Source organism: Stegastes partitus, unplaced genomic scaffold, assembly GCF_000690725.1.
Source record: "Stegastes partitus isolate 25-593 unplaced genomic scaffold, Stegastes_partitus-1.0.2 Scaffold838, whole genome shotgun sequence".
NCBI classification, from domain to species: Eukaryota; Metazoa; Chordata; class Actinopteri; family Pomacentridae; genus Stegastes; species Stegastes partitus.
The window spans coordinates 74,190-88,540 of NW_007578569.1; the positions used below are offsets into that span (position 1 = coordinate 74,190).

The 14,351-nt window shown below is 43.9% G+C and overlaps 1 protein-coding gene across 1 annotated transcript in view; it reads left to right on the top strand.

Annotated features, from left to right (window-relative positions):
• Nucleotides 1-3,607: 3,607 nt before the first annotated feature.
• Nucleotides 3,608-14,351, top strand: part of lrrc75a (leucine rich repeat containing 75A) — a 74,004-nt gene continuing 63,260 nt past the window's right edge. The window contains exon 1 of the mRNA XM_008292846.1: nt 3,608-4,577. Within this exon, the coding sequence (XP_008291068.1) occupies nt 4,329-4,577 (249 nt within the window). The 5' untranslated portion in view covers nt 3,608-4,328. The remainder of the gene's footprint in view (nt 4,578-14,351) is intronic.

Sequence of the window (14,351 nt, forward strand, 5' to 3'; positions counted from 1 at the left end):
TTTACTTTATTATTTACATCTTACGTAGGAACTTTGGTTTCCTTTCTTGCCTCTTAAAATCTAAAACTTTTATAATTTCTCAGCCCATAAACAAAAGGACCATACAAAAACAAAAGATTAGGAATAACAATAAAGATCTTTATACAACAGAACAAAAATCATTCATTAAATTATTTTTAAGTGAAAATCTAACCTTCACAGGGACTTAAATCCCCACCAAACCCAAAACTTTATTCTGGGAAAAAAAACCTAAACTTACCTCAATGGAACTAACGCACAGCTATAATAACCAAACAATATGTCTGTAACCACCAACAATAAAACCAGTTGGCTATGGGACACATCCTGAGGATCGATGAACCTCGGGCGGGCCTTCCTCGGGTGACAGTGTCTAGTGATAAGTGGCCGAAACACTCGATGAACCTGGAGTCCACTACTGATGATGTGTCCTAAAATTATAGAATTTATTAATTTATTTAAAAATGATTAATTAAAAATATTGATAAAACTTGTCCAAAATTCTCAAAACTTTCTAAGACTACTAAGAGGAATAAACAAAAACACCCCCAAAACGTTTTTCTGACCTTCTGTCAACCATGCAAAACTACAACAAACACAAACCAAACAAAAGAGAAAAACAGAAACCCAAATCCTCCCAAACCAACAACAGGACACAGACCAGGACGACGCAACCAGAACAGGGAACGAATCAACCACGAAATTAAAAAGACGAAACCCAAAACGTGTACCCAGAAAGGAACCACGACTTTATCCAAGAACACAAACCAAAACCAACCGAAAAAACCAGAAACTAAAACCTGTTCGGACAGAACAATAACACAGACCAGGATTACAAAACCACAAATGGTAACTAATTAACCACGAAATAAAGAAGACAAAACCCTAACATATACCCAAAAGGAACCACGACTTTATCCAAAAACACAAACCAAAACCAACTGAAGAAAACAGAAACTAAAACTGGTTCGGGCAGAACATTATGACACCAGCCAGGACAACATAATAACAATCGATTAATCAAACTACTGAGGAAAACAAAGACCAAAACCAGACCAACTCTGAAGGTGAAAGCCCAGCTTTCTGAGACAGACTTCCATAAAACCCAACTCTACACCCAAACCCTGAACCCTCGGACCAGAGAATGTTACCAAGACGGCGACGGCCTCTCGCCAGGACGTCCTCTCTTGTACTTTTGTACTCCAGCCCAGACCAGGGAATGCAACCAGGGGAACAATGGCCTCTTGCTTTACAAGTCTTCCCTTCACCAATTCCAAAACCTAACCCTAACCAACAAAAACATGTCAGAAATCTAACGCCCAAGTGGTTTACAAGATGACACTAACCTACAACACGGTGAACGGAGAGCTTTGACGACGTGCGACGGCCAGTGCATCGCCTTTGCTTCCTACCCCAAACTGCTTTGTCGTCGGACACGGCAGGGGAAGCTATCGAGACAGATTTGAAAAACCTAACCCCTAATCCTAATCCTAATCCTAACCCTAACCCTAACCCTAATCCAGAAGCAAAACTAGACTGGCTTTATGAGTTCACAAGTATAAATGTTAAGGTTACAACCTTACAGTGATAAATATGGTGTGAAGTATTTTAAATATCAAGGATTAAACCCCCACAAAAATTACGCAAAATGCAACTATAGTAATAACTATAATAACCATCAAGGCTAAGACCACACAGTGTTAGTAATTGTGAAGATTAGAAATGAAGTTATAAACTTTCAAAAATATACATGAAAATATTGCAAATGCAAGGTTTCTCTAGATTCTGTTTGAGCAAGCTTTGTATTATTTTTTATTTACAGTAAGATGTTCCCCGTCTCTCACACTGGGTACACAGAGTTGTTTCAATACACTTGTAAAAAAAGGAAAAAAAAACATGTTTATCATGGCAGTCTTGAGTTTGCAATGTCTCCGATAACACATGCATCTTTGTTCCAAAAAACAATCGTGTAGTTTGGTTTCTTTGCAAATTTATTATAAGTCCTCTGGAAATATGACAAAATACGCTGGTTCAAAAAGTCAAAGAAGCTCAGGACAGATCTGAAAAAGCAAATCATTAATTTGTCAGTCAACAAGTCAGTCAGTCACTTGTAGCCATTATAACAGCTACAGATCCCAAAATCATCTGTGCAAACAATCATTTGTATAAAGTGCATGGTACAGTGGTGTGACTGCCACTGCAGGAAGAAAACACACCTCCTACTGAGAGACTACTGGTCAAGATGGTCAAGAGTGAAGCAAGAATAAGCAAAAAGCATGAAAGCCGTGAAAGAAGGAAGCCCTTCCTCTAGAAACAGCACCTCAAGACTCTACTGAAGTTTGCTGGTGATCGATAGGTCAAAGAAAAGGCTTTATGGAGGAAATTTCTGTCTTCAGATGAAACAAAAATGAAGTATTTGGCCATAATGACCAGAGATATGTTTGGAGAAGTGACGAGACGAGGCCTCTAACCCCAAGACCACCAAACCTATTGTGAAGCATGGTGGTGGCAGCATCATGGGGCTGCTTTACTGCCAGTGGACCTGCTGCTTTACACAAAGTAAATAGAGAAGGAAGAAGGAGGATTACTTCCACATACTTCAGGAAAACCTAAAATGATCAACCAGAAGGCCGGTTGATGCAGTTAGATGTTCCAACAAGACAGTGACCCCAAACATTGTTGCTTCTTGACAAAAGCCACTGAGAAATGAATGCATATATATTTAATTTTTGTTGTGTTTCATCTCTATCTCTGTGGTATTGATGCATGAATTCTAGATAACCACCAGCAGATGTCAGTGCAGTCACGTCCCTGCTGGCCGGATATGCACTGAGTAGAAACACTGGCTGCACTGAATGCTGGCAGATATGGGATGTTTCCATAGAATCTCCTTTATGAAATGTCCAGTATGCATGCTTCAGTGTGAATACATCTAAAACTTTAACCTACTTGACTGTCGAGTAAAACAGCATCACACAGCATGAAACTACATTCAAGTCTTTTAAACTGCAAGAAATATAATAAATTAAAAAAGGATACAGACAAGTTGGATAAAGTGCACACATTGAATTAATGTACACAAAAAAATCACACAAGACTAAAAACAAATGTGACCAAACTGAATGAAGAAATCTGCACATTGATTCACTCAGTGGCTGTTTCATGTGCATTTATACAGTTCTATGAATCCAGTGCACAACATGCTTAAAAGAACAAAAACACTGGAGCTCATGAGGACATGTCTGCTTCTGCTGAAATAAGAAAATCAGCAACATTACTTATTATGTTCAATTTGTACGTTTTTTCTTTTTTAAATAAAAAAATCAATCAACCAATCATGTGCATTAGTACAAAGTGTGTGTGTGTGTGTGTGTGTGTGTGTGTGTGTGTGTGTGTGTGTCAGAAACAGCGCCAGAAGTGCAAACTTGCGGTGCCGCTGCCTTCAGCCCTGCCCTGCGTCTCCATCACTGTGGGGAGGGAGGACTTGTGTTCACATGCACTCGCAGCGCGCTCCCACTCACTCGAACAGAGGGTGCGATACATAATTCAGTCCCAGCAAGGGGACACCTCAGTCTCCCATCCTGTCCAGCCCGAGGAGCCGCAGCCTCCGCTCAACCCGCGGGCCGAGACGCCGCCGCGGCAGCTTCCAGCTCCGGATCGGATGGATGTGAGCCTCGGACGAGGGCGAACGCTGTGTTTGTTGCAGGTAATGCAGGACTTCCAGCAGCCGAGGAAGGACGGGGCAGAGCGAGGCTCAGACACCGATCCACAGCAGACGTAAACATTGCCATGCCCTGCTTCCTGCAGCAGCTCCTGCGCTCCTCCGCTCCCGCACGCTGCGCGCTGCTGTAGAGGACACGCAGGACGAGAACACGGAGCTGCTGTCGAAGGAGAACGTTTTGTGGTGAAGTTGTGTTCGGGATAGGAGGCTGCTGCTGCGGGCCGCGCTCCGCTCCCTGACTCCGCTGTGTCCGTGTTTTGCGGCCATGCTGCGGGCAGCATCCTCAGACCTGTTCCCGACTTGAGCTTCACTGTCTGGAAGAACAAGTTCCCATCAGCAGAGAGCTCCTTCACAGCATTTTGCTCTGTTTATTTTGTTCTCTGGGAGCACTCAGTCTTCTGTGTAACTGTGAGATAATGATCCTTTTTCTTGAGCAGTCTGGACTTTAGTTGCTGCCTCAGACTGAGCGGCTTCACAAAGAGCCGATCAGCTGCTGACACGTTCATGAGCAGACGGTCCAGAACATTAACCAGACCTGCCCCGGTGGGACCAGCCTTGTTATTGTCACAGTTCACTTTAAGGCTTCACCATGGGTGCCAAGCAGACCAAAGGCCAGGAGCCTGCGGGGGCCAGTCCTCAGCACAGCTGGAAGCGGACCCCCACCAAGGAGCGAGGGGACATCTTGGCCTCTCTCATGCTGAAGTCCGGGGACCGGCTGAGTCGTGGCGGGACGCCGCCGCCCTACCAGCGCCGGATCGGCATGATCCAGGAGATGATGCTGATGGCCAAGCAGGGCAAACAGGACGAGGCCACAGAGATGCTGAAGACGCTCCGACAGGTAGCTGCTCAGTGTGTTAGTGTGAGTGAATGCTGCAGGAGTCACAACAGCCTGATCACTGCTCGGTTCTTTCTGTTTTACTTCACTATGCTTTTCTTCCATGCTGTTTGTCCTTGAGTTGATGTCAGTACTGTTGTCATAAAGAGAGGCCAGGCTCAGACTGACTGAACTGATTTAGTGATCGACTGCCTACATGCCTGATGAGCTGACCTCCTCCCTGCCTGTGAACAGCTGATTTGTTCAGCCTGGCTCTGCTACACTGGTACAGTGTGGAGACTGCAGCCTCTCCCTGTGTTTCAAGACATTTGCATCACTTTTCTGCTACAGAAAGAGGAAAAGACTGGAAGGAGCTGCTGTGGTGCGAAACAAAAGGGAAGCAGGAGAATGAAAATGCCACCAGTTGAATGGGTAGATTTGGAAAGCAGCACAGAACGGAGGATCAGAGCATAATAGGAGTGAAAATATGAAAAGTCAATCTCAGTATGTGTTTCTTATTGTGATAAGAAGGAATGAAGATGTGCTGAAGAAAATAGGAAGGGAAGGTTTCTAATCCCTCCTCCATGCAGACAGCAGTGCACAGCATCCATACGCTGCCAGTGTTGGGTGTTTATCCTCCGGTGACTCAACCACAGGAAGCAGCACCTCAGGCTCACACTCATAGGGCTTAGTTTATTGTTTGGGGATTTCCATCAGCTCCTTTCTGGTCCTATTTACCGATTGATTCCATTTGCATTGTTAATCCTCGAATCAATGGCCAACAGCGGGGAAAAAACAAACTTTAAGACAAAGGCCGCCTCTCCACACACACCGTTAAGGGATTAGCTCCTCTGTCGATGCTCCATGAAGCCATGACAACACAGTTCAAGTGCTTCTGTGACTTCCAGGCAAAAGGTTGAAAATGGTCTAGACATGGTTAAAAAAACAGAGATTTTAAAAGTTTTGGTTTTACATAGCACTGAAAAGTTTGGTCACACTTCTCTCTCTCTCTCTTTTTTTTAAACCATATTTTGAGTTGAATGTCTGGGTTTGAATTTTGGGAAAATGAGGCAAATGTCAGACTTTGTATCGTGGAGCAGACGAGTTGCCATGTGAGTAGCATTGTTAGTATTTCAGTATACTTAAAGAGCCCGTGTGTTTCAGATTTACAAGTTTAGCATTTTATTTTTTGGATCTACTAAATTATGTTTACAACCTTTAATGTTAAAAAGCACATTATTTTTCACATTGCTTCAGCACCTCCTTGTGAAACACTCAGGTTCAGCTCCTCCTCTTTAACACCTGAACAGCCCTGTGTGCTGTGATTGGCCAGCTGGTCCGACCAAAGTAAAGAAGTAGAGATCCACTGGCAACTGCTCATTTTTCGTTTGTTTACCAAATTAGCCACCCTGCAGCCATTGTAGCTGTGCAGATATTTCACATGCTGACATAGATCAGTAACGAAAGAGAAGCCTGGACTTTAAATGAGGTGTTTCAGTCTATAGGAGCTTCATGTGGAAGAGATGAACTTCCTTTGGAGAGGACTGCAGACCTTTTACACATGATCACACTAAAAGAATGGAAAAAATCCAAAATCTGAAATGCAAGCTCTTTAAAATACAGTGGTGACTGGATGATCGACCCGTAACAATCCAAAACCTGCTATCTGACAGGTTCTTAGGAGAAACCAACAGAACCCATAAAAACAGCCTTAACATAGCGACAGCCTTGGATTGTGACTCCGACATGACATTTAATGTCACCAATCAGGATGACGGCGTATTATCTGACTGAACAATCCCACAGATTGGCTACGTTCACACTGCAGGACTTGATGCTCAATGAGGATTTCTTTGTGACTTCCTTCACGTTTCCAGTTCAATGCGACTTGTATGTGATCTGCTGTGTGAACTTCATACGAGCCAAAAGTGTCCCGCATGCGCAGAAGAGGACACGACGACGTCACACGCAGCGAGCGTGCTCAGTGTTTATGGAAGTAAACATGGATGGTAACGGTGGAGCGTATCTGCCACTCCCCCGCCGCCACCGATGGAGGAAACAGAAGTGTGAGCGCTAACTAAACTAGCATCAGCAGCCAAGTACTGCCTGTGTGTTCTGGACACTTCCACCCCGTCAGAGCGCTGCCCCGGGGTGGAAGTGACCCCCGACCGGGACGGATGTTCTGATATTCATCATTAATTGGATCTGTGTTGTTCAGACTGTCATGAAAACATCAGATCCAGGTCGCATAGGGGCAAAAAAATCGGATTTGGGTCACTTCAGCTGCTGTCTCAACGTATTTACCTTTGATATCAACCGACGGCCCGTACACCGGCGCACCGGTTAATTAGACATGAAGTCCAGCGATGCGTCGTGTTCTAACAACACACTAGTTATTATAACAACTATAAACAATAAATATTACCAACTAATGAGCCTTCCAGCATCAAGCCCTCCTCGTATCTGGACCTCCGTCTGGACAATCCCACAGCCTTGATATCCGACATAGAAGAAGGTTTTACATCTAGTGTCGGGTTATCGAGTCACAACTGCATCTATATTTCATGTTGAAACAGATTCTAACACTGGAAGATAGTCATTACTTGCAGTCTAAACAATGTAGACATTAATAATTTTTAGACTTAATTTAGCCTTGCTATAAAAGCAAGTGTATTTCTCAAAATGTTCAACTTATCCTATAGAAGATCAGGGAAATCAGTGTGTAATTATTTAGCACAAAGTACAATTACACAGAACATATAGTACATCTCTATATTCAAAAGCATACTTATAAAAAGGCTAAATTTCAGTGAGATATTATCCATCCATCCATCTTCTCCCGCTTATCCGGAGTCGGGTCGCGGAGGCAGCAGCCTGAGCAAAGCCGCCCAGACTTCCCGATCCGCACACACCTCCCCCAGCTCTTCCAGGGGGGACCCCTAGGCGTTCCCAGGCCAGCTGGGAGACATAGTCCCTCCAGCGTGTCCTGGGTCTTCCCCAAGGCCTCCTCCCGGTGGGACGCGCCCGGAACACCTCCCCAGGGAGGCGTCCAGGAGGCATCCGGAAAAGATGCCCGAGCCACCTCAGCTGGCTCCTTTCGACGTGGAGGAGCAGCGGCTCTACTCCGAGCTCCTCCCGCGTGACTGAGCTCCTCACCCTATCTCTAAGGGAGCGCCCGGCCACCCTGCGGAGGAAACTCATTTCGGCCGCTTGTATCCGCCATCTCGTTCTTTTGGTCATTACCCAGATCTCATGACCATAGGTGAGGGTTGGGACGTAGACTGACCGGTAAATCGAGAGCTTTGCTGCCTTGCTCAGCTCTCTCTTCACCACGACGGTCCGGTACAACGACCGCAGTACTGCAGACGCTGCACCGATCCATCTGTTAGTTTAATTCTAAGCAATACATTTTTTGTCAGCGGATAGACCGACGCGCTGGTGAATATATACGTGATTAGGTCAGCCTAATGGAGATCAATGATGCAGCGAGCACATGGACATTCCAGGTGGTGGATTTCTGTGTTTATTTTCTGTCAAACTTGAAAACTAATATTATAAATGATTCATGTGATGAGCTCTTCCAATCACTCCGATATACTCTGTTTCATGTGACTCCTTGTTTTCCTTAATCTCTATGTTGAAGTCATAGTAGCTTCATTTGTGGTAAAAACTGGAGTTATCCACTAATACATACCCCTAATACACAGACAATCAGTAATTGTGGACATGTTCTCATAGAAACATTGTTCATGTTGGTGCTTTTCCACAGTCAACTTCAGGAACTTTAACTTCCCAAGAGCTTTCATAAGGTTCAGTATTCCTCCAGTGACTTGTGTTTCCACAGCGAGGCCAAAGTCTCTGGAAGATTAAGCAAATAAGTTTGCTAACATAGCAAAAGCGCAACTGTCTCAAATTCTTTTAAATTCCCTCTGAATGTCTGAATGTGGCCTCTGGTCGGTCCATTGGTCCTTTCATTGACTTATCCCTAAAAATCCATCTCTGTGTATCAAAGATGAATATTTAATGGCGTAGTACCCTGCTGCTTCCTCTAGAATGATCTATGAAGACCTTTCCACTCTGTCCACTCACCCCTCGTCACTAGCTGCACCTCGAGCACTCCAGCTCACCTAGCACTGTAAAACTACTCTGACATGCACGCTGAAATGGAAACAGACTAAATTGTGAATTGTGTTTTTGAGACTGGCATTGGCACACTGCAGCTACAAAACAGTGCAACGCTTTCACGTACAGAGATAAAAACACGATCAATCCAGTGGTTCAGTCCAGGCAAAACAAAAGAAGCACCACAGAAACAACAAAAAAGGCATCTACTGACTTTGTGATAACACTTCAACCACTGAAAGAGACCAGTCTGCCTGTCCTTCAGCTCTGCAGGACCTGAAATGAGCGCCAGTAGCAAACTTATACTTATACCGCCTGCATCCAGTGAGTCTAACTACAAGATCTCAACAAGAAGTTTCCTGTGGAAAGTTCTTTTGTCAAATCATGTCCTCTTCACTGAATGAGCGATGTTATTTTATCAGCACATGGAGCAGATTTTACAGATGTCACAACGAGCTTCTGCACTTTAATAGCACTGCTACGTCACAGGAAGCTTGTTGAGAGAGAGCAGCTTAAATGGACTGCTTTAAGTACTTCTCCTTATTGAACATAATTTTAAGACATTGATCATTAGACTGCTAACAGCCACTCTGCAGTGGACCTCCATGAGGCATCATACAGCTGCTGGGAGGTTTGTGGTAAACTCTAAAGCTTCTATCAGCGCTTCGTTCTTACTTGTCCTGTCATTATGCAAACGTCATGGTGGACATCAGAGCATTCATCTTTCATATGATGAAACTGGCTTGGCTGTACTGTCAGCAGTAAAGACATGGCGTGGCTCTGATCCAGCGGGTGACGGGTTGAGGTCAGGAGCCCTCTGACCTCTGAAGTATTTTTCCTTGCTGCTGTTTGTTTGCAGAGCTGAGGATTAATGGAAAGGAAGCAACCACCAGCACAACACACTTAGAACTGGGTCAAAGTTACCAATATGGGGAGAGAGTGGGGCGTTAAAGACTGAAGGATGAGTCCTTCCTTCCATTCATCAGCAGCGTGTTGCAGCCAGAAGAGGCTGGAGGCTGAAGTGAAAAGAATAAAAACACGTTTTCTTCATATTTGCATTAACACAGCGTCGATAATAACATGTTTTCATGTTGCGACATGAAGACCAACTTGAAAGAGCTCGCTGCCACTACGAAGACATTTGATTTCTTATTCCGGAGGGTCTGGGCGCAGTAAGGAACAGTATGTGACGGACAGACACACAGGAATTGAATATAGACAATTATTGTGGATAAAGGGAAGAGAGAAGGAAAAGAAACACCATGAGTGTTAAACTGCAGCTCCCACGGAGGAGGACAAAGACAGGAAGTGGTTGTGAGTGAAAGCCGAGACATTAAAAGACAGCTTTCAGAGGAAAAAATAGAAAATGACACATACAGGAGAGGAGAAAAAAAAGATGGGAGAGTCGCTCTTCGCTGGTCAAAAGGTTGTCCTTCACATTGTCTGGAAACCATGGTGATGGCTGCAGAGTTCAGATTAAATAGGCATTGATTAATCAAGCAGGAGCTCTGTTAAGACCTAATGGGGAGGCCACCTTCTCAATCACCACCTGTCAATTAAGTCCAAACCAAAGCTAGCATTTCTTCACCGCTTCCCTTCTGGCTGCTTTCAAACTCAACTGTAACCATCAGAGTCTGAGGAAACCTCCACGGCTCTAAATTTGTCCTGCATGGTTCCCACAGCTGTGTCCAGTCCGCTGGGAGTTTCAACTGATCCTATATGTGACCAAGGTTTTGTCAGATAATGAGAGTTGGCATTAGTGTTTGAAGACCCTTCCCTTGGTGTGTTGTTGAAAGCCACTTGGCCAAATGCAAAAAGGGACCTGATTCACCAGACTTACTGCAGATGGCTCACTTCAGTCTGGATGCTGCTCTGGTGATGAGACAGCACGATACTGGACGGTGTTGTTCTGTATATGAACACCCAGTGGCGGCTGTTGTTTGAAAATAGTTTGAGAATTTTCAGAGAAACTACTGTACTGTATAAGCGACATCATAAAACATACCCTGATGATGGTGATGATATGGCGAACAGAGTATTCATGATGGCTTCAGTTTGTCTTATAAATTCTATTTTTGTTAAGTTTGGAAGCATATTTGAAGTCCAGAATTCATTCACCGCTGTATTTGTGCAGTGATTGATTGTTTTCCCAGCTCTGCACTGCAGATGCTCCCTGTGGACTTTTCATGCTGTGTTGATAAAACATGGCATAAAATACGACAACCTTCTGCATACATGGTGGTTTTTCCTTTTCCTTCGGTTTTACCAGCACTTGAGGGGCAGTGACTCAACACGGCGCAGTTTGATTGCTTGATTCCTGTTTGTTGGAGCCACAGTGGTGGGAGAGCTGCCTGCAGACTGTACGGACTCTGTCTTCCATCAGCAGCTCATTTAGGTTCCTTCAGTACAGCTTCATACAGAGAGATGTGCAGCTTTGTTCCAGTGGTTGGATGCTGGCACATATAGTGACAGGGAGAAGTTGATGGTCATGCTACAGCAAAAATGCCATGCACACTCCACCTGCTGTCATCACACATGCTATTGCCATGCTTGTTGTTTAGGCTGTAATTATCAGGAGGCAAACTGGAAAAGTGTTGTCATCAGCTTCCTGAGAAGTCGTGTTTTCAAAGTAAAATCCCATATTAACTTGTAAAAAATCAATTTAGCTGAAAAAGGCATAGTTGTAGATTTGGGGAAGTCTGTGTATTTGCCTGATGCCAGTTCCTTGTCTGTGTTACCTGTGAGGCTACAGCCACACTGACTCAGCATGAACCAGGCTTTGTTGTACAAAAGCTCAATTGTGTAAACGTGTTTAAAAAGGATCATATTTAAAATAAAAATACAGATTTCAGCCTAGACCTGAGTGGTCAGCAGCTCTGAGATACTGTAGAATTTACCATAAAAACCAGTGAGAGAGCAACTCGTCTGGCTTTGTTGTTCAAACAAAGGTACGGAGCCCCTGAAAGGTCACAGCGTTTTTGTTTTCCATCACAATTTACGTTCCCTAACCATATGTTTTACATTTATCATCTGGACTTACTGTAGTTTCTGCAGAGGCTTTCACTAAACTGTATTGTAACTGGACTGGACCAACACACCAACTGCTCATGAATCAGAAGGAATTCATAGCACATTGTGAGAGGATGCAAAAGTATTGCAGGTAACACAAATCAAAAATCTCACCACAATCCTCATAAAGCTCTGTAAAAATGAAACAAAGACATTACCATTTTCTTCCCTGTATTTCTAGCTGATACCACTGGTGTAACTGCACGGCGAGTACAAACGGGGATGAACGTCTTAGGATGCTGCCAATCTGAAGCAACTGGAGGTTTTTCCAACCTTTCTATCCTGACGTTGTGTGAATACAGCATCTGACTTTGATTACAGTCCTGCATCTTCTGTTGCTACACTCAGGCGGAGTGACTCACTGTTCAGCAATCAGAATTACTTCATGCATGCCAGAGTTCAACCACTTTTAGGATCTGATATATTGCATTTTTCTTCATCGTAGTTTTAGTTATTATATATTTTCCCTGATTCCTGATAATGTAAAAAATGATTGAAAAATGCTTCACTTTAGCTCCAGTGCAGTGTTCTGTCTGTCTGTTCTCAGTACTGGGGATGCAAACTCCTTGTTTACAGCAAAATGTGCTGTTTTAACATCAAAGTCGGTCCCTGATTATGTTCGTTCAGATCCAAAGAGAATGTATATATATTGGTTCCAAATACCAGTTATAGGCTGTATTAATATTACTAACACTAAATATCAGTGTCAGCCCTGAAAACCCCCGTATCCACACGTGTATACTTATTTAAACAGCTAGTCTCAGATTGGATTGAATACCAGCACACTGTCTTCTAAAAAAAGCTTCAGTGCTTTTTATTTGCTGATCATTCATCACTCAAATGCATTGCCTGTAAAAAGCTGTCACCTGATGGCCTTTTGGCCATCAGACCAGACGGCACCAAACACTGCATATGATCACAAACACACCATCCCCACTGCGAAGCATGGTGGCGGCAGCATCATGGTGGGGAATGCTTCTCAGCAGTGCCCCCTAGAAGGCCTGTAAAGGGTGAAATAAATATGAGTCTGCGAGAGGAGATTTGTTTCCAGCAAGACAGTCACCTGAAGCATTTAGTCAAAGCTATACAGAAACAGCTTAAAGACAATATGGTGAATGTTGAGGTGTGGCCGAGTCAAAGCCCAGACTTCAGTCCAATTAAGAATTTTTGAACTTCAAAAAGAACTGTTTATTCATGATCCTCATGCAGCTTCACAGAGCTGGAGCAGTTCAGACAAAGAGAGCAATATTTCCGTGTCCAAATGTTCTAGGCTGGTTGAATCCATCCACTGAGGCTCAATGCTGTAAATGTGGCCAAAGGTGCATCTGCTAAATACTGACTCCTATTTTACATACTTAATAGTTTTATTGGCACTTTAAAACCTTGTGAGACAGTTTCGTTAAAGCCGGCCATTTATTTAAGCACATGACTGCACGACCAGTCATGTTATGCTGTTAATTTATATTTATTAAACTGTGGAAATTGCGGAAATATGTCGCTTCCTGTGTCACGCTTTTAATCTGAGAACATGGAGCTGGGACTGTCAGGGAGTGTGTCCACTGCTGTATGAAGTCCTTCCCTTGTGGTTCATCTCTGCTCCATATATAACAGCTACTCTTCTGCAGTGAGCAGCTGTTTGATGACTGATCATTTTTAAAGCTATAATAAATATCATTGGACTGTTAGCAGAAACATGATGGGTACATTTTCCACTCATAATCTGAACATACGGCCAGTAAACATAGTAAATTAAATAGTTAAAGGGAATGATTTAAGGCCCTTACATAAGTATTAAATGTCTGCACAGGTATTTTTATTTTTCCTTACGAGACCTCTTTCCAGACCACTCAGTTTGCTGTGTTTGTACGGTCAGGCTTAGACAACGCAAGCTTTTAAAATATTGAAGGACTTAAGTTAGCAACAGGATGCTGTGAATAGCCTTCAAAGCACAAGAACTGTGGAGTGGAACAGGACAGCACCACCTAATGGAGGCTTTGCTTTTGTTATTAAACACAACTTTTAATCCTCTCACATATCCAAATGTTTGCTGTGAAGAATTTACATCACGTGTACAGGAACAGGGGCATTGCCATGAACTCTCCAGCTGTCCTCATTCACATGGTGACTCCACCTGCTTCAGCCTGACCAGAGGTCTAATCAGCCTCAGTAACCGACTACACCTGCGTGGCGTTCCTAAATGAAGCATTCATTTTCTAAATTAAATACTAGAGATGCGCCGATCCCATACGGTACCGGATGATTTCCTTCACAGTGGTAACTGGCCGATCCGATACCGCCACACACACACAATCCTGCCTTCAGACACAGCACGTGTTCGTCTGCTCATTGGCTACAAGTGTACAGCGTCAGAGAGTGTCTGCAACCCGACTGGTCGAATCTACAAGGGTGGGACTTGTGCGGACCGGGTTGTCTGTCTGAGACACTCCATTGGCTCTTCAGGCTGTCACTCACCCCCAAAGCCCTCCTATTGGCCAAACTAGGTGTCAATCAAAAGCTGAGCCGTCCGTCTAGCTGCCTGTAGCGCTTTCAGCGCGATCTGAAATAGATTCAGGATGATTTTACCAGAAGAAATGAATAAAACAGCCG